The sequence below is a fragment of the Pteropus medius genome, unplaced genomic scaffold (genome assembly GCF_902729225.1).
Source record: "Pteropus medius unplaced genomic scaffold, Ma_sr-lr_union100, whole genome shotgun sequence".
NCBI classification, from domain to species: domain Eukaryota; kingdom Metazoa; phylum Chordata; class Mammalia; order Chiroptera; family Pteropodidae; genus Pteropus; species Pteropus medius.
Genome location: NW_024355521.1, coordinates 1196045 through 1220828, shown reverse-complemented (window position 1 = coordinate 1220828; position 24784 = coordinate 1196045). Strand labels below are relative to the sequence as shown.

General features: G+C 36.5%; 1 protein-coding gene and 1 pseudogene across 17 annotated transcripts in view; one reads left to right on the top strand and one right to left on the bottom strand.

Moving 5' to 3' along the window:
* The window catches only part of PUM1 (pumilio RNA binding family member 1), a 103881-nt gene that overhangs the window by 21869 nt on the left and 57228 nt on the right, over positions 1-24784 (top strand). For 12 of the 17 annotated variants that reach the window (XM_039858680.1, XM_039858679.1, XM_039858678.1 and 9 more), the window contains exons 3-4: positions 14903-15011; positions 15981-16159. The exons of 3 other annotated variants lie outside the window; for them this stretch is intronic. In XM_039858680.1, the coding sequence (XP_039714614.1) occupies positions 14903-15011; positions 15981-16159 (288 nt within the window). The remainder of the gene's footprint in view (positions 1-14902; positions 15012-15980; positions 16160-24784) is intronic. 2 more of the 17 variants (XM_039858664.1, XM_039858677.1) reach the window with 1 other exon arrangement.
* On the bottom strand, positions 8300-8418 carry LOC120599628 (uncharacterized; annotated as a pseudogene).

The window sequence follows — 24784 nt, the reverse complement described above, 5'->3', positions numbered from 1 at the left end:
AAAGATTTTCTAAATTAACTTCTGTAATAAAGTTTAAACCGAAAGTTAACAGATATGTCTGAGATTAAGTATAGATGGGGAAACCATGTTTATCTTCTTCCTCACTCCTGTAATTCTAACCTGGTCCATGCCACCAAAAATCTAATCACAGGATTTTAAAATTAATTACACAAAATAAAAATAATGCCCTGTTACTGTTTTGTAAGGAACACGTCATTATCTCGAAAGACAATTCTAATTGAAGAACAGTGAACAGAATTGAATAGAAAGTGAGTTTTATTTAAATGACAACTTAACAAAAGCATTTTTAAAATCAATTTTTCTTCCAAATATGCCTCCCCCCCTCAAGGTCTCTAAACCTCACCCTCCTATTTTTGTTAGAAATGATATTTTTTGATATATGTATATAATTTCTCAGACCTGTATGTAAGCACAGTAAATAACTAAAAATGCTTTCTAACAGTAATGCAGTTTGACACTTCCTTCTTTCCTCATTATTTATTCACAAAGTAATAACAATTATCATTTGTCAACTATCTATTAGGCAAATGATAAGGGGTTTGCACACATTATCTCATCAGTTACATGAGGATGGTGCTATTATGTAGATAAGGAAAAAGGCTGAGAGAAATGAATGAATTTGCCCAGGATCACATAGTAAGTGGTGGAGCTGGGCTTCTGACCTGGCTTCTTCTTCAAAGCGTGTGCCCTTAGGATAAATGAAGCCAATACTTGTAAAATAATTGACAGTAAAGACCTGATTTTAGTAAGCTGTATAAAAATTGATTTTGAGAGAGGATTAAAAAAATGCTTAAGTACACTTCCCTCCCAAAATACAGATACTGAAGTTATTCTTTGAAAGCATAACCCAGTGTCTAGGCACAAAGGGGACAAACTAAGTATGAAATAAAGTTTCTGTCCTCAAGGAACTCTATAGCTAGTTGAAGAAACAGTTAATACATATGACAACAGAAACAGTGTACAGTTTTTCCATGTACGGCGAAGAGGGTGATCAGTATTGGCAGGACTAGGTTGTTGATTACTTTTATGGAGAAGGTATGACACTTGGGAAATGTCTCATAGTTTAGTCAGAATTTGCATAGGTACAGGTTGGGAGAATGTTTTTTGCAGTGAAAAAAGAGAGATTGGCACAGAAGAGAAATGAAGAAGATAAGCTTTTATAATAAAATTTAAAAAGCACAGTGTCTACTTAGTTTAACTTCATTAAATTCCTTTTTTTAGGCACTGAAACATCTCTGGGAGGTGATATGTATATATATATAGTCTTTACCCATATAAACACTAAAATTTCAAGTAATTGCATGGACTTCTAAGCCAGACAGGCTTTCTGCTGCAGTTATTTTATGTGTGTGGGGTGGAGGAGAGAGGGAGAGACACCCTCATTAGGCAAACAATACCTATGTTCAAGAATGTATGAATCTTTTTTTTTTTTTAATCCTTTGAAGTCAAAGAGAATCGACTCCATTACAAGGTAATCTCCTGATAAAGTTCGAGCTGCTTGGTTTTTTTTTTTTTTTTTTTTGATCAAAGCCACTGCTAGACTCTTGGTGTCACTTTGCAAGATTTAGAAATCTTGCCAAAGAAGTGGCTTCTTAAAACATCATTTTCAAACCTTGCTGGTTGAGTGAAGTACAGTTCTTAGCCCTCTGTTCTAGAAAGTCAACTTAAAAAGTAAGATAGGAAAATGTCCTAGGATTAGGGCCACGAATTATTTTCAATTATTTCATCCACTGCTTGCTAGCCTCTTTCACTCAACTAAAAAGTCAAAAGTTCTGAAAAAGTTTCAAGGCACATATTCCAACAGCTTTGTATTTACATATGAAAAGATGAGTCAGTTGAGTATTCCAGAATGTATCACTGTAGTACTGAGGAAGGCTCGCTAACCTTGGGCTTTGAGGTGTTTCTGCATTGGTTTTATTCATGAACTTGCATAGCTTATTTGCCCCACCTGTAGGAGGGTTGTATCATTATTGTTCATGTTCTGAAAAGGATGGATTTGCAAAGAGGAGAGTGGTTCTAATTGTAAAGTACTTTGAGAGCCTTTGACAGAAAAGGTACTTTATTCTGCCTAATTGGTTTTCTAACTTTTAAAAACCTTTATTCTTTTCAAGATTGTTTAATGTTTTACATGTGGTAAACTTGACAGCTTTCAGAAATGTTAAAGATAGTAGTGATTATTTCTGGAAAAAATGATGTATTTAGATATTTGGCCCTTGGTCTTTGTATTAAACTGAAGCATAGAAAAACTTACCCTTGGTAATAGGTTTGTAAAACTGAGGAAGGGAATCTGGAAAGTGTTCCTGTATATGGAGTAATAATGAATCCTAACATGTTCCCTGGAAATAAGAATAAGGTGAGATATATTTAAGATATAGCTGCAGGTTCTCATTATTTGCTACATAGGAATTCTATCCATTAGTGTGAGACAGCAGAATGAATGGCTTGTAGACAGAAGAATTTGATAGTGATTTGAAGAGCTGGAAATCCAAAGAAAGGTATAACTCGGTGAGAGAGATCTCATTGGACCAGACCTCTGAAGCCACAGCTTCCAGTCTTGGCTCAGACATTCATCTTCTTTGGACTTTGCTTTTTTCCATTTGTAAGACAAAGTAGGACTAGATGGTTTCTCAGGACCCTTTCAAATCTAAGATTCTCACAATTTTCTCATAATTCTATCTTTAAAAATATAGAAAATAGGATTAGTTCTTTTTCTAGGATATTCCAGAGGGCATCTAAAAAATGTGTTTTTAGAATGACTTCCTCTTCGTTCTTTAGAGGTTTTGTAACTTTTCATTGGGTTCTCTAAGTGACTCATTTCCCGATCTACAGCTGTCTGAGACGTTGAAGCATCTGTCCTTCAGGGCTCATGGGTTGGTAATTCTGAAGTTAGAGCAAGTGGGGGCTTAATGCGGCTACCAAGTCTGTTAAAAATTATTTTCCACATCTTTCCATCATGGCAAACATAATGGCTCATAGGATTGGAGGCTTTCGGGTAGCTAAAAGTACTTTTAGGATCCCCAATCCTAGAAGGGCTACCCCACACTGGCAGTTCCTTGAAGTTAGGATCCCATAATAGTAACTCATTTGACTTCAAAATGGATTGGATTTGGAAAGGAGAAATATTGCCTGCCAGCAAGATCATGCAGCCTTTCTTGCAGAAGGAAGGAAAAATTAATGTTTCCTTGTGGTGTATTAATATAAAAAGCTGTGACAAAGTAGTGTAAGATCCCTTTTTTCCCCCAAAATGTAGCTTTTGAGTACAGATAGGAATGGTGAAAGCTACCTAGTTCCATAACTTTTTATTAATGCCTTCAGTTTTTGTGGATTTTTGACATCTTGCTGTTAAAATGAAATGTTTCCTTTAGAGAAAATGTAGTTGGCTAAGGTAGGCCAAGTGAACTGGAAGAATGAGATCTTAGTTACTAACGTTCTTGTATTAGATTAATGACTGTGGGTTAGAGATGAAGTGACCTCTTCATGATTCTTGTTTGGGAAAGTTCCTGGGATCTCATATAGTTTTGGGATTGGGTTTGGGCATTTTGAGGAACAAGATTAGAAGAAGGTGTCTTTTAATCCTGAGAATGTGGACGCACGTGTCATTTGGAACCTGCTTCTCACTTCTGTCCGGTCCCTTTGAGACCTGTGTGAAACTCCATTCATTCCAATATCTGCCTTCTGTCCTGCACTGGAAAGAATAGGCAGACGTACCATCGTGTATGTTGAGCAGTCTTCGAATGTTTGAGTGCAGTAAGGTATAGCTGATCCAGTCTACGTAGTGCTTAATCTGTCTCCATTTAATTTCTCCCTTTTATGTTCCTTTGGCTGAAATATTATTCTTTTCACCCACATCAGTATGCTGTATTTGAGGATAATCCAACTAAATAACTACAATATTACATTAACACTTTGGCATTGGTTTCATTACCTATGTGAATCTCCCAACAGGTTTTTGAGAAATATCAATACCATTTTTTTACTTGAGTAAAATGGGTCCTAAGGTTAAGTGACTTCCTGCTAAGGTCGTAAATGTCATGATGTGGATTCACTTCAAGTTCTATTTCATTAGGCTCAGAAATAATAATAGCTGTGGTGTATTGAGTATATGTGGTTTTCCAGGTTCTGTGCTAATCACTTCATATCCATTACAGTCTTCACAGTGGTTCTACAATATTACAATGTCCTTTTTATAGGCCAGGCAAAAGAGACTAGAGAAGTTAACATGATCATGAGCAAGCTATTTGAACCCAGTCTCTATCAGTCCAAATCCTGAGTTTTTCTGTTGTTGATTTCTGTATGTCCAGAATCTACCCATAATTCAAAATCCAAAGCTTTCTTGCTCTCATCAATGAGAAACAATGGAAGGGAATTCAGGTAGCAAGTTATTTGTATCATTTATATGACCCTAATTTATTTTCTATATAGTGATTTGTGTAAATGTTTTCTATTTCCTTGCACATAAATTAGTCGAGGGCAGGGATGTCAGCTAATAAGGTATTTGTAGACAATAGCTGCCTAATATATTATTTTGCATGAATCTTATACCAGTAAATATCTTTTTCTAAGCATTGATTCCTTTTTATTTTCTTTGTGAGATGGTATCGCCCTCCCCCAAGGGACCACAGTTCAAGAAATATTTATTGCCGGTATTCTCTGTTCAGATTACTTTTCCACCCTCAGGGATGTGGGGGTGTGAAGGGGAGGATGAGGAACAGATACAACTGAAAAGCATTTATTCAACCTCTGCAAATTTTTATATTTTTAAACTATTAGATAATTACTTTTGCAAGGAGTACATAAGATGAATAGTAAATTAGCAGTGCTGTTATCCAAGTTGAATCTGATATAAAGGCATTTATTATAAAGGATCTTTTGTTTAATATAGTCGTAACCAGATCAATGGGACACTTTCTCTGGGCCATCTGCTGGGACATGGAAATATCCTCATATATATACAACTAGACATAATGGTATTTAGAAAACTGAAATGACTTTTGTTATATTTCTTGTTTAAGTGTGTATTAAACTGTGTTGTACATAATTCTTGTTTACTCTTATTTTACAGATGAGGAATCAGAACACCAAAGTTTAATTCATTGTCTTGATTAATTAATGCATTCTGTAGTTTCATAACAAAGCATATAGAGGAAGTAGTTTAATTTCTCTGTTGGTCTTGCTTATAAACGTAGTAGCCATACCTATGAAATATGCATCTGGAATTCATGAAAAAGGGAACTTGTCCATATCTGGCACACTGAGGTCCTTGTCTTGTCAAGTTAATGATTAAAAATACCCCGAGGCTGACTTGGTGTGGGGGGTGGGTTTGAGTATTTGGTCCCATCTCCTCTCTCAGTTTTGAGCTATTTGTTTCCTTCTTTGAGGATATGGGGGTGGGGGTGGGGGTAGGTCCTGAAGCAATCTAGATGTTTTCATGGTTTTATTCATGAACTTTACAGGTTTCCTAAGTGATCTGGAGGCTTATCTTTTGCACACTGAGCTCTCAGATACTATTGCAAGAGTAATTTAAATTATTATTAAAGTCTAGATGTAATGAATGTGGTTATGTTACAGATCAAACCATGTAGTTTATACATAAATAAAAATAAGTAACCTTATTTATAGATAACTTGCAGAGGTAACACAGTCCTCTTTTTTTTTTTTTACATTCTATGTCTTGCAGAAAAGCCCAGGTCACCCTGGTTATTTCTTCATTTTCTGAATATACTGCAGTCTGTCAAGTTTTATGAAGATAGCAGAGAAAAGTTTCTTTTGGCTCTGTTACAGTAACTAGAAGTGGGAAGGTATAGAGAAAACATTACTTTCAGTGGATTCAAGAGAGTATGTGCAGTGGAGAAAGGATTATTACTGCGGAGCTTGCCCTAGGTTAGTTTATTGTAAAATAACGTGGAGATTGAAGTGCTAACAGTATCTCCAAGTTTTTTTGAAGGACATGCTTCATGAAAATACGGTGTCTTTTGTGTGTTTCTTTTCAAGGATGAAGTTAACAGTGTGCCCTATGCTCCTTTGGAAGGGAGTACATTTTAACAGTAATCAGCAGTTGGAAAACTGTTTGCAGTTCTAATCTGTGGTTCTCCCAAAATTTAAGAGCTACCAAATTTTTCTTATCTCTGTTTGCTTTTTTGCTCTTTCTTACTGTTCCCCAGCAACCCACAGTGGATTTCAGGACAGTCATACAACTTTACCCACTGAACCTGTACATTTAAACTTGCAATATGATATTCTTATATACTTGGATCCTGATTTCATCTAGCCTTTGCATTCAGTTGGCTCTGTAGAATAGATCTCTGATTAAAAGAACTTCAGTGATAGACTGCCTTAGTGGCTTCATTCATGATCATCATGATGGGCTTATGACCCTTCTCTTTTGAAATTAGATAGCTTTTTAAAAAATGCTTTGAAAACAGGGGCATCTGAGCAGCAGTTTGTACTTTCCTTGCCCCCATTCCCACGAGTCCTTTCTCTTAACATTTCTTGCCTAGATTACTGCAGTGATCTCTTTGCTTAGCCTCCTAGCATCCATTTGCTTTCTCTCATCCCATTTTATGGAGGAATGTCAGATTAATCTTTTAAAATTAATTGATACTCCCTGTTTCTGCCGGTTGGTTTAGGTGCTCCATAAAACCTCCCTGGCAACTGGACTAGTTGTGCTTTTTCACCCTCTCCTTACTCCTTCCTTATGTTAATGCCAGGCTCCTTTTTTGTTGGTAGGCACCCGCCCTACTTGCTTTCATTTCTACCTTTGCTCTTTGTAGAAAGTCCTTTCCACTGTCCTCTCTTTCTCTACTCCTCGCCTCCTTTAAGGCATTCCTTCACTGGTCCTATCCCAGGTTATTGTTCCTTCCTTCATCTGTAGTAGATTGTGAAGTTTAAGGATCTATACCCCACTATTAGTGTGCTTACCTTAAAATGCTTTGTAAGTGTATCTGTTTGATTCGCAGGTCCTCCTCCCTCTCCCTAATCTTTTCTTTCAGGGCAGAGAAGTCTTACTACTTTCCTTATTTCCAGTAGTGGCTAATGCAGGCTGTGCAAGTAATACTGTTTAAGTAATACTGTACTGTTTGACATCAGTGAGTACTTGTGCTGAAACTTTTTTTCAGTGGCCAGAAAATCAGTATTGGTTTTCTAAATGTGGGAGAGATCATATTACCTCATATTGGTCAAGCCTAAGTGATTTATTTGATTTCATCTTTGTTTGTGGAAATGTTATTAAAGGACATTAGATACAACTATTAACAATGCTTATGAAAAATACTTAATAGCCCTGGAAAATATTTCTTGAAAATCTGTTAATTTTATATACTGTATAATTATAATTAGGCAAAAAACCTTTTTTTTAGGGGAATATATTAGATTTCAACCAAAAGATATTTAGTTAAGAGACCATTAATATGGACTCTTTTTCAGTAGTAACCATCTTGCCATGTAAGCTAAAAATTTTGAGCAGTAATTACTAGATGCCAGGTTATGTTGCTGCCTAGGAGAGAAATGCGAAAAAATTATAGCAAATGTTGACTCTTAGTTTTTTTGTGTTTTGAATTAAATAGAACAAAAATGTTGTAGCATTTAAAAACCTTTACATATTAAGTATTGAGTAACCACTTAAAAAGAAGGCAGGGCAGTTCCTTATTTGTAGATGTACAAACGGGAAGTGATAATTTAGATAATATTATTTAAATCGAAAGAGAAGACGAAAATTAAAACACAGTCTTTTTGTTTATATACTTATTTTTAATTTAAATAACTGGCTTGAGATTAAACTATTGAACATTTTTAACATTTTTTATTTAAGCTACAGTTTTCAAAGTGGATTGCATGTTATTTGCTTCCTTAAAAATACTTGAAGCATATGGTGTAAGTTCTCCTTTTAAAATCGCCACTAAATTGTCACTTTAAAATTATGTTGATGCGAAATGTGTCTGCTAAAGAGAAAACACATTTATTTGAAGTGAATTCTGTACCACCTTAATCAAATTTTTATTTATTAGAAAATCAGTTCTAAATCATAATAAAAGTGTGTTTTGTAACAAGTCACCCATAAACCCACTACCCCACAAGTAGCTATTTTAGTTTTTATTTTTCTTTCCAATCTTGAACTCAAAGGGAAGGGTGCATGAGGAACAGTCGTCTTTACATCTATATTTTACTTCTAAAATTTAATATTATTTTAAAAAAAAATTTTTTTAGATGAAGCAACCCTTGATTGACCTCACAGATTACAAGGACCTTGTCAGTTTACAGTCTCTTACATTTTTATTTTTTACACCTACAGCACCTGGTCTTCCTAGGTGGTCTCCCATCCAAGTACTAACCAGGTCTGACCCTGCTTAGCCTCCAAGATCAGACGGGATCAGGCTTGTTCAGGGTAGCATGGCTGTAGACTAATGTTATTTTATAAATATCACTTATAGTCATTATGACTCTTTTGGATGAGCTTACATTGTTGTATTTACGGCTACCTTATTGCACATTTAGTTTGCTCCCAACTTTTTTGCTCTTACACTTTGAATGTAGAGTTTTTCTTTTGATTTCTTTTTTGTTGTTTCTCTTTTGTTGAGATAAATTCTCAGGAATGAACATGACTCTTGATATATATATTTTCTTACATAAAAAGACTTCCAAAAATTGTCGTAACAGTGAATAGATGTACCTTTTCTTTAAATTGGTTTAATATTTTTAATATTTAATCTGATTCTTGTTAAAACTTCAATAATAACGTGTGTGTAGTTCATAGTATTTGTGTGAAAGCGCATTGTATACTCAATTGATTTCACAGCTACCCTCTTATCGAATGGAGGGCTAGGTAAATCCCCTTCGGGCATTAAGATTTTGAGAAGGGCTTTATGAAAATTTTACAATTCTCACACATCAGACCTCTGACTAGAACATTTGACTGGCAGCGGTAACCAATACTTTATTTCAGTCAGTCCTGAGCAGTCTTTTTTCTGAGTTAATGTCAGATTCTTTTAATGTAATGAGATAATTACTATGAGATTTAAAAATATAGAGGGAGGGGCTATATCTTACCAGCTAGTTAAAATATCAGGTATTTGACTTGAGCATTGGCTACATTCCAGTGAAACTAAACTTGTGTTGGAAGTTTGCATTTCCAGATAACATGACCAAACTAGTTCATGCCTGCAGGGCTGTAGCATTCCCGTGACTAGGACTCCTTAAGAAGCCATATTTCTGCTCTGAGAGACTGCTCTGTGCAGCCTGTATTGAGTGTGTAAGCAGTTACCTAATATTTTATTCTTCTTTAGTACAGAGTACTTGTTGCAGAATGTGCTTAGTGTTGACCAGCAGAAAACCTCATTGATACTTCTCTATGCAAATATTCGTGATGGTATGGCCAGACAAGCCCAGTCCTAAATAATCATCCTGCTCCTTAGTTTCCGCAAAGTTGTAGTCATGGTTCTTCTTGTGCTGTTTTCTTAGGGCTCTTAATTTTATGGGATTTATACTGGAGTGGGCTAGGTGATACTGTGCTTACATCTGCTAGCCGAGTGCATGGGAGCATTTCATTGGTTGGCCATTACTTTTGTGAAGTCTGTTGGTTATTTGTTCTTAAATAATAATAGCAGGTAATTCTTTGAGTGGTTCATTGTACTTCTTTACACACTATCTTATTTAATGTCCCTCCCTAACAGTTCATTTTATAGGCGAGAAAGCTGAGGGTAGAGGGGTTAAATTCACGCAGTTGGTATGTAAAAAAAATGATTGCAGAGCACTTACATGTGCTTTACCACTGTATCGGTTCTTAAAATAAGAATCCTAGAGGTTCTTGACATTCTCAGCCCCTTATTGTCTCTACCTCTGTTTAAAGAGCTCTCTTAGTAGGGGCTAATGTGATGATTGGTTGTGCAAGTGTGGCTTTGTGTATTCTATTTTGTTAGATGATACAGTAAAAAAGGTGTTTCCAAACGAAATTTAGAAGTTTTCCAAGTAAGTGGATAACATTGTTTGTAAATTGATGCTTGATTTCTGTTTTGTTTTCCAGAAGACTCATGAATAAGCATACTTGATTTCTTTGCTTTCCTTAAGTCTTTTCTTTTACAAACCTATGGTTCAAGCTGGGATAATAATGTATGTGTTTTTCTCTCAAAGATTTGAGAGCAGATGCTATTAGAGGGGTAGTTAGGAATCCTATTTAATGGGATAATACAAGGAAGAGTTCAAGATCTGTTGTATTGCGGGGGAGGATGTAGGATCTCCCAAGCCCTGGTTCTGTTTAGCAGGTCATGAAAGGGACTTTGATTGCTAATTCAAAGATGATAGGATTATGGGATGAACCCCTCCTTCCCCAACCAGAGCCATAGGAGACTAATGTATAAAAACCGTAATGCAGTTTATTAATTTATAAGGAGAAATAACTCTGAAGTGGATAGGATAATTGCATTCAGTAATCAGCATGCTTGGTTACAGGAGGAAGTCAGCTTATTAGAAGTTTGCTTGGTAAGCAGAGCCTGAGTCAGGGAAGTTACTTGGATGGTTTTAGTGGCTACTGTAATCAAGCTACTATCTAGCCTGATACAGTGATTGCTTTTTAAAGAACCTAGAAATGCTAGGTTCTTGTTTGTGCATCATATGCCCTCTCCCTCCACGTACCAACTGGATACTGCCTGCATCTGACTCCCAGAGTCTCCTTTGCTTTTGTTGGACCAGTTTCTATTCTGTTATCTTCCTTCAGAATAGTCAAATCTTTTAATCCTCTTATTGCCTAATCTTTCTTTAAAGTGAATTTTGTAAACCTCTGCTGTGATCTGTTCTTTTTTGTCCTGTCAAAAACAGTAATTCCAGGTTCTTCATGGGAGTAAGCATGAGCCATCTTTTCATCCACTAGTTGCATTTCGGTTTTTGGTGATTGCATTTAGGTGTGGCTTAAGTGAAGGTTTGATAACTTCTGGCATTTATGCCAATGGGTTGGCGAACCAGAATGTTTTAGCCAGTGCTTTAGATGATGTTACCTCCAGAAAGGTTGCTGTTAGATTTGAAATAACAATTGGATACTCAAATCACTTTGTTTTTATAATTCAGTAGGTTAGAGTATTGCTTCTTTTAATATGATCAGATTTGAACAGTAATGTCTTTATTTCAGTTGAGTCTTGAATATGTATGCGATTGCTATTAATTCTCAGTAAGCTTATATCTAAATTGATTTAATTTTGCATAAATTAAAAAGCCAGTCATCTTTTTAATACAGAAAGGCTATAAGACAAAATAGAGAAGAACATGAAATGGAATGATGTAATTTTTCCAAATTCAAAAGTACTTGTATTTTAGGTGTTAGAAATGGTACAAGAAGTGCTTCTTGAAAACAAACTCTTATTTAAAGAAGTGTTCTGAATATAAGAAAACTCCCCCATGCATTCACAACTGTATCAGCTACCTATTGCTACGTAACACATTTCCCCAGAATTTAGTGGCTCAGAACAACACAGTGTTTAAGCCTCACAGTTTCTGTCGATTAAGAACCCAGTCGTGGGCTCACAAGACCCTCTATTTCAGGGTCCTTCACAAGCTGCAGTCAAGATCTCAGCTGGAGCTGCAGCCATCAGTTCAGTTGGGGAAGGGTCAGCCTCCAAGCTCACTCATGTGGTTGATGTTGATGTTAGGATTAAGTTCCTCACAAGTTGTTGGACTGAGGGCCTCAATTCCTAATTAATTGATGTCCAGTGACCTCTCATGATTCCTTGCTACATGGGCCTCTATAGGGCAGCTTACAACATAGCAGTTAGCATCATCAAAGGGAGCAGGCAAGAGAGATGAGAGCAACAGGGCAAGAGAGGAGTGGAAGCAAAATGGACGTCAGTTTTCTGTAACATCATCTTGAAAGCTTCAACCCTTCACTTTTTCCTTGTGTTATTCCTTAGAAGCGAGTCTAGCCCCTTCTAGGAGAGGGGATTTCATAGGGCATGAGTCTAGCCCCACTAGGTCTAGCCCCTTCTAGGAGAGGGGATTTCATAGGGCATGAGTATCAGCAGACAAAGGTCATTAGGAGTCATTTCCGATTCTACTTCCCACGTAACTTAGGAGAAGGGCATGTTTTGGAGGAAAGAAAGAAATGCTAGGTTCTATATAAGATCCAGAGACTCTGACGAGATTTGCTACGTTTGCTTCTGTCTTTGCTCAAGTACTTTGGTGCAGTACTTTCCTTTCCTTCCCACTTGCAGGGTGCTCTTGCAACTCACACTTTCTACCTTTTTTTCCTCTTATAACCTGCATACTGCCACCCTCTCTCCACCCTCTTTTTCTTTATCTCTTACAGACTTGCCTTTTTCGTCCCTGCTGTTTTTATTGATAATAGTTCATTGAGCTTCTTGCTGCTACTTTGCCAAAGCATATGGAGTTCTAGTACTTTTTGGGCTGTCCCTAGCATCTGTTTAGGATTTATATTTAAACCATTCGTTAATAGTGGGAGATACGGTTGCTTCTTGGTATTAGACTAGGGTCTTGAGTTTTGGTGTGTATTATTCTGAGACTTGTTGGATCTATTGCTACTTTGAAGTAGTCTCTCCACTTTTTAGCACCTTTCTACATGTTGTATTGTTGTTTTCCTTTGAGAGAATTTGGCCAGGAAACAGCCTTGCTTTTGTATTCACCTGCTTTTCCTGGCTTTGTGTGCTATGACAGCCCAGTAAGCTAAAGTGATGGATGACAGGATCCCAGAGTCATTTTTAAAGCCTTGAGTTCAAGAGCTTCTGCTTTCAGAAAGCAGTTTGACAAATTATAGACAGACTATATTTTGCACATGGAGGCTGGTACTTATAGAAGCTTTTCTTTGAGTTTTGAATAAAAATTTCCAAATTTGTGTGGAGAAGCATAAGTACCATAATGAATATTTTTGATCACCTTTGTTTTTTCGACTATTATATGGAAAATAAAATTAGCCAACAAGTGAGATTTCTCTTGTGCTGACATTCTTTCTTCTAGTACTTAGAGGAAAGGTTGACATGGTCTCCTCTTTGCTCACACTTCTTAGACAATAAAGGAGAAAAATCAGAATGTTAGTTGTAAAGGGTACAACCAAGAGGGAAAGAAATTCTATTTGTAATCTTGTGAGAGGGCATTTTTGAGACTAAAAGGAGAGAAAGAAGTTTAAAAACAAGAATTCTTGAATTGTGCTTGAGGTAGTTTGCATTAATTTTCAGTGTCCCTTTTGTGATTTACAGCTATTTTGCTTTGGTGTAATGCCACTAAGTACTATGTGGCAGGCTTTGCACTCATCAGCAATACTTCTAATCATTACAACAACTTAAACAATATCTCCTTGATTAGTCAAAGAGAATGAGGAGCAGGGCAGTTCAGCAATTTGTCCTAGGACACATCAAAGTGGTCTAGTTCAGGGCTTCCTTGTTCCACCTCTTAGCTATGGTCTGGTCTGTCCTTCCATCGCTCAGTCCCTTCAAATTAAGACTAGCTACCTCTTTGTTATCCTCAGAGAATGAAACTGAGAGGCTTACTAGGAATTGGCTGCTTATAACTGTTCATCTTCAAGTAAACTTATGCATCTGTGCAATTAAATGCTGGACCCAAATATGTCTTCTGTCATGATTGCTTTGATTAGAAAATAAATTAGGGCCTGAATTAAAAACTGCGTGGGAAACTGCTTTGGTCCAGGAGTAACCCTTGTCTACCAGATGGATTAATAGAGCTAGAGTAAAATTATGCTGAAAAACTGAGAATTTAGGTTTAGAAAGGCGAGATTTATTTTAGTAAGGACAAAATTGAGTTATTCCTCTATTATTATTGGGTTATGGGATATAAATTGGAAAGGTAAACCTTTATTGTTAAGTAGAAGAGCAAATACTTCCTGTTTTTTTTCTGTTTCTCTGAGAAATTCAACTCCCCAGGTGTGCTTTCTTTTTTATGCCAGAAGCAGTGATTAAGTACTGCCTCAAACACCTGAGTTTCTTGTCTGTCTAGTAGGAGCTGAAATGAAAACATAATTAGAGGAAATAATAAGGACATTTTAGCGAGTAAATGATGACCAGAATGAAGAATGATGGGATTCTAGTTGAATTTTACTTTGTAACTCTGGTCACTAATGCTTTGATTTTTTGGGAAACTATACTGTGTTTTGCATTTCTTTGGTTGAAGCTCATTTATACTTCTCATATTGGGTTAGGGCCATTGATGCCTGCATTTCTAAGAAGCATAGAATGGTTTGTCAAGTCACTTTAATGACATTACTAAATATTGTTAAAATTAATTGAGGTTAAGAGATTCTTATTTTCCTTCCAATAATGGGGAAAGGTGGCTTTTCTTTCCTTATCTTGGAATAGATTAATGATGTAGTTGGGAAGTGTTTTTTTGTTTTTTCTTTCTGGTGATGGAAGTGTTTTTGGTTAACAGGATCTCTTTATGTGAAGGAGGTGAGTGAAGTTTGCCTCTACCATACCTAGTAGCTGGAATCTGAGTTCATGCTCTAGCTTGAGTAACTTTGTATGGTTAGTCAGTACACATTGAGAGTGTTTTAATAGTTGTAGGTACTTGTAGGTACTTTCTTTTTTCAGTAAGAGTCTTCTTAGGAAGCAGTTAGCTGATAGGTCTAATATTAGTACTCCCCTTTAAAAATCTTGGCATAGGTTAAGTGAATAATTCTAGATATTTAAGCTGAGCATCTATTGCTTGCGATGGGTTGATTTGTGTGTGCGCCCCCTGCCTCACCCTGCCTTAGGTCTCTGTGACTTTTACCAAATATACAGTAGTGCTCTGACCACAATCTGTGTAGCCAGAACACTGTGATTAAAGACCTTCAGGGCACATGAGCATCTTCAGTACCCTTGTCTAAAAGAAAGTGTTGACTGCTGTACTTTCATCCTTTATGAATTCTTTAAAAGCATCTATTATTTTTAATTTGCAGCAGCTCTTGCCAGGTAAAAAGTTTTGGGAAACAGATGAATCCAGCAAAGATGGACCAAAAGGAATATTCCTGGGTGATCAATGGCGAGACAGTGCCTGGGGAACATCAGGTAATCTAGATCTAGCATCTGTACTGTGATTTATGCTTGTCTTAGAGCTCCTTTTCTCAGCTATTGGCAAGCCATGAATTTTATATCAGTGACATAAGCATGTCAAGCAATGTCTTGTCTTGCAGTATGATTGCCACAAAGGAGCTTATATGATGTAATTTATTAAAACATAATTAACACAGAATCAAATCTTCAATATTTTATTGAAGTGGTAGCCACAGGGGAATGGTCTTTTTTGAAAAGACCATAATTTCACCTAAAACTTCTTGTTCTGTACTGCTGTCAGCATACTTGGAATTAGAAAACCCATGCCTGCCATTTGAAGTCATGTTTCTTTTTCCTCCCCTTGCCGGTGTAATGTGTATGGGATGATCAATCTATAAATGTGGTTGGGGCCAAATCAAGTCACTGGGCATGGATGCTCTTCTGAACAGACTGTCCTTGAAGAAGAATGAGGAAAACTTGAAGAGGCAGACACACAGACACAGAAAGAAATGACAGATGATAGGGAGGAAGGAGACAGAAAACCCAAAAGCCGATGTGCTGTGTTATAGCACAGTGTAAGAATGGAACCTCAGATGACACTGAGTCATCAGAAAAGATCAAATTATGTTGTTTTTAAAAAGGGCGGTAAAACCACATTTTGTTTTAGTAATAATAGCACCAATAAAATATATTAAAAAGAAATTCTGCTACTCGAAAGGGGTAAACATTAATTTATCCACTTATCTAGATAAACCAGTTATGTGAACTGCTGTATTGCACAACTATCCTGGATATGAGGGGTGTGTTCTGCTTCCTTAGCTATGTAGAATATTATACTTAGGGAAAACCACAGTAGGAGGTTTAGGCTCAACTGACCATGGCAGGTTTCCTGATTCCTAGTCATTGGTTTATCCATGAGACATCACTCATAATTTGTTTGAGCCTCTGGCTGCACTGTATCATGCTTGTGTATCTTTTTTGTAGATCATTCAGTTTCCCAGCCAATCATGGTGCAGAGAAGACCTGGTCAGAGTTTCCATGTGAACAGTGAGGTCAATTCTGTACTGTCCCCACGATCGGAGAGTGGGGGACTAGGCGTTAGCATGGTGGAGTATGTGTTGAGCTCATCCCCGGGAGATTCCTGTCTAAGAAAAGGAGGATTTGTAAGTTGGCTTGAGGAACTTGTTCCTATATCTCTCTCTTTTTTTTTTTATCCCCTAAAACAAAACATGCCTGTTTAGTTTCCTTAGATATTCACAGCACTAATTACAGAGTATTATAAAACACTTTTATTAAAATTAGATTTCAGCAAACACAGTAGGAGATGTAAACTTAAAAATAGAGAAATAATGTTTTTTTGGGGATACACTGATAGTAATGTGAGGCAAAAACTGCAATCTAGATCGCATTTCATTCGTCTACCAGAAAATACCATTTTCGATTTAAAACACACACAAAAGTAAACAGTTGGAATTAAAGAAAGCTGAAGCTGAGGTGTTAGTATTGACTACATTGGAGAGCAGTGATTTGCCAGTACCCAAGAGTCCTTAAAATGGATCAGATATATAGGATCACTCTTGTTTTGCTAACTAGCCTTTAATTATGGGATGGTCTTTGGCCTTCTTTGAACAACCTTGCCCCTTACATTCAGCCTGTCAGGGAATTAGAAATTCTGTTAATTCTATATCTGTATTTTTTTTTTGGATTCATCATTCATCTCTCTAATGCTAAATTGTAGCCAAAGCACAATCTGTCTATAGCCTCTTCCTTTTTTTAAGTCTAAACATTCTTCTTCAGCATCTTTGATAGCCTTTATCAAAACTAGTCCTTTCTTAGATCATCTACTTTTTAGGTCTATAAGTCTTGAGATAGAAACATTCGAGTCTTCTTCATTCTGTATTCTGTGATGGTTTTATATTCCAGGTTATAGACAGGAAGGCCATGAGAGGCGCCCTGAATATGTCTTCCCTTTTTTGGAGCTAGTACTGCCTGTTGGCAATCATTTAAGAGACCTTTTTCCTCTCAAATTATATTAAAAATGTTGCCTCCATGACTGTCTTACTTTCTTTATCTTATAGCATTTGTTGTTGATATTTTTATTGGTACATATCTGTTGCTTGGTGTCAGAGCCTTGGTCTTATTTTTCCCTTTCCACTCGAAACTTCTTTAGAGTAACAGTAGTTCATTTTTGGTGCAGCTTACTCAAGTGTCAAGTACAATTCTTTAATATATTAATGGACATTAAATGAATGATTATTGCCTTGGTTGGCATGAAGAGAACAGGTCCACATGGAGTTAGCCTTATTCTAAGGTTGTCAAAGGTGGTGCTTCATCTGACATTGACGTTTGACATGTGGCCAGAGCTTTTAATTCCACAGAAAAATAAGAAAAAATGAATTGAAATGAAATTTCTTTAAGAGGCTGGTTTGGATTTTTCCCAGCTCCACATCTAGAAGTTTGATGTGAGGAATTTAGCCAGAAGAGGATCTTTTACTTTTATAACAGTTGTTAGGATCAAGGGACTAAACTGGGGTTTTTGTGTTAGTCTTGACTTCTAGCCATTCCAAAGCTGAACTGATTGCTTTTGGATCTTTTTGACTCTGCAGAGATATAGGTCAGGTTTAGTGGCTTGTGGATCAGATAGGAAAAGGCTTCTTTTATTTGAATCTTTCCGAGAGGCTACATGAGAAGAACAAGGTCTCTACCCTTTGGATGTGGGGAATAGGATCAGGCAAATATGATCATTTGCCTATTGTCCCATGGGAAGAATGGTGTTACTTCTTCTCTCCTTTCACCTTCTCTCCAGCTTACCTCCTTTTCTGTACTTACACTTTCCTAGTCTCATGAGTATAGATTCCTTATACAAAGTGCTGCCTATAACTTAATTACTATAGGAGAAAAGTTAGTGTCATGCATAGGGAAGTTGTTAGTATGGTGAACTGGAACTTGTATGACTCTTGCCATGAATTCTGTCACGTGTGATCAGTTTCTAATTCTTGGACATTAGCCAGGTGGGCGTGTGCCTGGGTAACTAAAGTTTGTAGGGGGCAGAAAAATAATTGGAATAAGGAGAAAGATAAAATGCTGGGACTGAATTATTTTTTTCTCGTTTTTCTCTTTTTAACCAATTATTTCATCACTTAATCTTATGGCACAGCTGTATCTTTTACATTCAGTGTCTTGTATTTATTAATGCTACTTCCATCCTTAGTTGTCTTGGGAGACTGGTGATTTTTAGCTCTTACAGTATTATCACCAGAGGAGGGTAAGACCTCAGGATAGAGGTCAGAAAATTGAACTCTAAGAATCAGATAATTTACCAAGCTTCTCAGGTTTGCACTAAAAAAATTAAAATTCTGCAAATCTGTGTTCCAACTTCTCAGAAGGAGAGTTGTAGGTAACGAAAAATTCCATATTTTGACTTGAGTGGCATCTAAAGAGTGATGCAGGAGGACTGATCATTGACATCAAGCTACCGTATTGGTGGATAAGGCCTGAGGATCAGTGAACTACTTTATCAGCTTTTGGTTGTATGCTGCTGATCTTACACCTAACCTGCCTTTGCTCTGCTTGTTGGTTAGGATGACATCTGACTAAAGCTTGGTCAGGGAAACCTGAATTACTTTTTGATTGTCATAATATGCATGCATCTTCTTGGGAAAGGTGAGCCTTTAAATAAAAAATCTAGTCTATCATTCAAAGTGTTGTGTTCAGAGGCCAAGAAGATAGAAAATCTGCTTCTGATAGTTAATCGTTTTAAAAAGTGGGTAATTGGTGGTTTATGGGGTTAGAGCACTCAGATGTTTTTAATTTTTGGATGGCTTTACCAGCATTACCATGGAGACCATTGAGAAGCCTCATTTAACCCTCTGAGAGCTGAAAACATCATTTCTGATGGCATAATGAATGTAGACCTCAAAACAAGTAGTAAGGGGTCAGTCTCATACTGACAACAGATAATCCTGACTCTGATTAACTTTTCAGTTAAAGATGGTTTAGAACTAAAGTAACCTACTCATTCTACAGTGGTTTTCCATTTTCTGTAACGTTTCCTGGTTACAGCTTGAATGAAGCTATTTAACTCTTTGTCTAGCTTTCCAGAGCTTGTACAAATGGACTCAGTTTACTGGTTTTACAGGCTGACAGTAAGAATCTGACAGCAGTATTTTGTTCTTAGCACCCACTGTAAAATTTTCGTAGTATTCCACATAGGAACCAGAAACTTTAGGAAAGCAGTTTTCAGAATGAGAAAACTCAATACCAGTCAAGTTATAGTCACGTCTTTTAATTTAACTTTTTGGTATCTTTTATTCCTAGAATAAGACAGCTGTCCCCCGCCCACCTCCCCCCCACCCCCCCACGCAAAAAAAAAAGCATGGTTCAGAATGCTTAGAAAATCACATATAACTACTGTATTTTTAGGCCACTGGGTGAAATTGCCTATCTAAAGACCCTGTTGAATGTTTTTTGAAATATCGGCTGATCTTCAAATAGATTGAAGCCTAGCCAGTCAGACAAGTGGATCATAATTTCTGTCTTTCCGGTTTATGGTGTCTAAGGAAATGAGAAAACTGCACTAAACTTTGATTATGGTGAAGACCACCCTAACCTTGGAAGAAAGATTTTTAGAAAAAACGTATTAGGAAGGCCTACTACTTGTCTGTATAGACTGCCTTCTGACCTGGAGGCTGCATGCAAACTCATAGCAATTCATTTGGGTTGTAAAACTTAATGACTTGCTTTTCTAGTCTTCACTGCATTTGTTTTATTGTAACCAGTGCTACTTGATTTTGTTTGAAAACTTGGTGCAGTATAATACAGGTGGAAGCCAGGTGTTTAAGTCTCATCTGCAAAATAGGGATAATTAAAAACCCCCAAATCTAATACATATGGTTGTGTAATATATATGAAAGTGCTTTGTAAACATTGTAAAACCTTGCTCCACAAAGTCCATAGGCCAACAGCATTAATATCACCTGGGAACTAATTAGAAATGCAGAATCTCAGCCTTTACCCCAGACCTATTGAATCAAAATCTACATTTTAGACCCTCAGGCGATTCGTATGTACATTAATGTCTGATAAATACTGTTAGAAGACAATTTTCTTGGAAGTGTAAATTACCAGGAAGCTGTGGATCAAATTCAGAAAATTTTATTGATAGGGTGGAGCCCCTTCAGATTTGAGCTTTCTTTGAGCAAGAAATCTACATGCTCTACTTTGCAGAGTCAAGCTTTTTATATATTGACTAGAGGGGGAAAAAAAAAACTTATAGAAAACCTTTTTTTTTTTGGTTTGTTTTCATTTCTGTAAGAACAACAAATACCATTCTACACATTTAAAATATATATTCTTTTTCCTCCTGGATCTGATGGTTACCACAGCAGAGGGCAAGCAATACTCTTACTTTTCTGCACACCAGGAATTAGGTGATCATATATGCAGTGCCTGGTACATTTTGTGTTCACTCTTTCTAAAGCGCATAGCCCTTACTTTGTTCATTTTGAAATTGGGATGCATCTTTCAAATGATAATATGTCATAGTTTAATTGCCAGTGTTTCCTTCTTAGCAGCACATAAAATGATGGTATGTCTTATAAATCAATGGCGTCTCAGATTTGATGAAATGTAGTTGGTGGTGGCTTGATTCTGTACTCATATCTCAGAAAAATTAGTGAGACAAAGGGTCTAATGTTTAGAGCCATAAGAGTTTTTAGGGGGAAAAACATAAGATGACCAGCAGTTTTGAAGCTTTGGGGGTCTAGGGGTGAGGGTTGGTGTGTCTGAAAAAAAGCAGCGGGGAATATGTGAAAACTGCTAAGAATTTTTTTTGTGAAGAATTGTACTTTATGAATTGCCTTATTTAATCTTTGAAACAGATACTATTGTCCCAATGAATTTGTAGATGAGAAAAATAAGACTTAGAAGGGAATTGATGGGACCTGGATCCAAACTTTGACTAATTTTAGTTCTTAACTATATTGCTTTCTATTATGCTATATTGGCTTGTTTATTAGTTGAAGGCCTTACTAATATTTAATGTCAGTTTAAAAGAGTAAATCATATGGCTAGTTACTCATTTTTAAAAAAAAATTATTATTATTTTTTTTACCAGTGGAGCTATAAACTGCTGAACTTTAAAGGAAATTGACGTTTCAGGTTTTGGGCATTTTATAAAAAACAAATAAGTGTATATAGGAGAAACCATGCTTTTAGTTCATGTTATAGTTTCTGGACTCAATATATCAGACACGTAAACTATTTTCTTTTAGAAGAGAGAAAAATTTCTAATTTCATTGAATTGAATGTTAACTCCTGCCATGTGGAGCTTTGTGGTCAGATCCCTGCAATAAGAGGAGAAATCAAATTCTCATTTCTCTGGCTTCACTCAGAATTAGTAGATTTTCTCTGAAATATTCCTCCTGTTTTGTGAGGCTTTGAGGATGCCGAGCCATAAATGAATGGACTATGATTTCCACAATATGTGTTTCTTTTATCTCTCTTCTGCTCTTCTCTCAGTTCTTTGATATTTAGCAGTGAAACATATTCCTCTGCCTCTGTGTAGATCTGGGGTCTCTCAGAGCCCTTCCTGGCCCCACTCTTGAAATTTCGATTGGACTTGGCCACTTGCATTTTGAGCATTCACTGAAGCCTGTATTTGAGAACTATAGGTTTGGGTTAACATTCATGTAAAGGAAGCCCACAAAAAGATGCTATTAGTCCTTTGTTTTTTTCTTTTGTTTAGCTAATAGACTTTCAGTACTATTATGTACTAGGTAATATATGACAAGCAAAACATAAACTTTACCATTATGATGCTTATGTTGGACTTAATTACAGCAGTTCTCAATTGTAAGTGCAAGTGCTTACTGGAGAACTGTTTATAACATTTGTGGGAGCCTCTACAGACCAATTAAATCAGAATCTCTGGGAGCGAGCCCAGACACTTGTAAATTTTAAAAAGATTGTGATGCCCAACACCAATCATAGAGCCATTGCATTGTGGAAAAAGTAGTGTGCCTGTTAGGGCCAGATTGCCTAGACACTTGTATTAGAGTTAAACCACTTAATTGGGACATTTAAGCTTTTTAATCTTGATTTATTGGATAATGTTACATAAGAAATACCATCCCAGTGTATAGCTTTTACTAATATTACCTTTGTATAAAATGATTTATACTTTACAAATATTTGCATGTGTGTTATTTCATTGACGTTTGCAGCAAAGTTATGTTTTAAAGAAAATTATCTTTGTTTATGGATGAGAGAACTAAAAGGCTCAGGTTTAATAACCTGTCCAAAGTCCTATGACCAGTAAATGTCAGCAGTTGAGATAGAATATAGGTTCTGTGTAATCTGAGTTAGCATTTTCTTAAAGATCATGTAGCTATGGATACCTTATCTTAAATATTTAAAAAAAAAATTTTTTTTTTAATCTCATAAAATGTACCAGCCCATTTATACCCATATTCTCTCTGTAGGGCCTTCACATATCTGAGAGACCAGTTTTATGATCCTGAACCCTGCATTCTCTTTTAATAACAAATTTTTGACTCTTGGTATCATTCAGAAATCAGACTTCATGTCAGCCATTTTAGGGCTGTTGATTTACTGAACTTTTTTCTCTTAAGTAAACTTATTATTGAAATAGGACCTGTGTACAGAAAAGTATACAGGTCATAAATGTTCACCTTTATGAATTTCCACAAAATGAATACACCCATGTAACCATCCACATCAAGAAATGGAAGCCTCCCTTGGGGCCTTCACCTTCAAATAGGAAGAACCTACTATTCTACTGAGGCATTAATAGCCTATTTAGAGTAGAAAACTAGGTAGGTATATTTTATTTGAATGGACTATATAATATTGCCTTTGAAAATCTAGCCCTTGGCAGTATAATTGAAAATGTAAGTATCAGTGGCCAAGTTTCCAGGCCGGAGTGGTTGGCTTCCAGACAGGCTGAGCAGATTCTCAAAAAGTCCTTGGGAAGGGTCACTGAGGAAAGATAACACAGAGCTGTCGCCTTGTCTACTAGATTTCTTGCTTGTTGGTGAAACTTCCTACTGCTTTTTAATTCTATTTTCTTCCTATTTTTGCCTGTAAACCTTCTAAACTCTTTGTGAGAAATTGGAGCTGAACTGTTCTTCCTGAGCCAGTGACTTGATTTATAGATTTGTGGGAAGTGACTTAGGTGTGTTAGTGGGGTGATTCTTCTAAAACTCTTTTATTATTGACACTGATGATGTCTAATTCATGAAGAGTTGTTTGTTATCTAAACCATATCTCCCCTGTGACTCTTATCTGATGATAAAGACAATGAGAGGATCCTTATTATTTTAGCAGTTCAGTTTGGCAGGATTTTTTTTGTCATCCAGTTTACTTTGTCAGGCACTGTGTTTAGTGCTGAGGATATGAAAATGAACACACAGCTTCTGTCAGTTTACCTTTGCAGTAGGAGGGAGCTGTTGTTTCTGGACATTTAGAAAGGTCTTGCTGTCTTCAGAATCCTGTCATATTTTCATTTCTGCATTGGGATCTCAATGTAGTGCTTAATTGGCTGTCACTCTTTTTGAACCACAGTCTTATACTTTAAATATTCTACTCTGAAAATCACATCTCAGTGACTGCCAAAACTATAACTTATCATCTTGTTGCCACATATAACTAAGTTGTTTATCCTTTCTGAGTTCCTTCTTGTATATGTTCCTTTGTTCATATTAACCATGAAATCTTTTTCCTGTGTTACATTTGAACAGAGAATGATTTTGAAAGTAAAATGGGCTCTGAATTGGTAGTTAAAGATCGAATAGCGTCATGGTACACGAGTACCCCTTTCTGGGCCAGGGATCTTTAAAAAGCACTCTGAGACCACCCGCTTATTTTACATTTGTAGGCCTACCCATTCACAACTAAGTGTGTGCTGCTTCAACCTCTCTTATTGATTTGCCCCCAGTGAAATGTGATTGTGACTAGAAATGCTGTGCAGCAGCTCTCATCTTCTGATTGGATCTTGTGTTTTAGCAGAAGTTTTAATTTGGTCTGAGTGTGTTTGTTTCTTCCTTAAACCAGATATCAGTGGTGGGGACAAGCAAGGTTCCCTCTCTCTGCTTTTACAAAAGCAAAGGTTCTTAACATCTGGTAAGGTTTTACCAAGTTCTCTGTACCATTTCAAGTCACTATACCACTTCTTCTTTTTCTTTTTGGAAGTCAAGGCACCTTTGCTTTATTTGTCCAGGTCTTAGCGTTGTTGGTAAGAAGAGTTAGATTGAATTTCCTTTGAAGATAGGATATCAACGTGCTTGGCACCACATCCATTCTTTTTAGGTTCATTCTTTCAATGTACATAGTTTGAAACACTTCAGAGATAAAATCTCTTGCATCAGTAATTTCAGCCTAACAATCTTCCATGTAGTCTCAAAAGAATCTGGTATGGGACAAGCAGATAGTGGAAGACAACAGGTAAACACTTCTTGGTGAAAGAATTTCACAGCTAGATTTAACATGTTTTGAACAGTTAAAAAATTAGTTAAGGATGATTGTTGAATTAGTGATGCAATAAGCTATGAAACATAGGGTGGAACTGGGTGGTAGTGGTAGTGCAAATTGGCAGGGCGCGTATTTCAAGATAAAATGTAGAATAATTGAATTAGATGATGTCAGACCACACTTAGCTTGTCAATATTTGGAAGTGAGGAGGAATTTACATAGGCATTGGTGAAGCAAGAAGTTTCTCTTTTTTTTTTTCCCTTTTCTTTTTTTTTTGGTAGACGTAACACTTTTCCAAC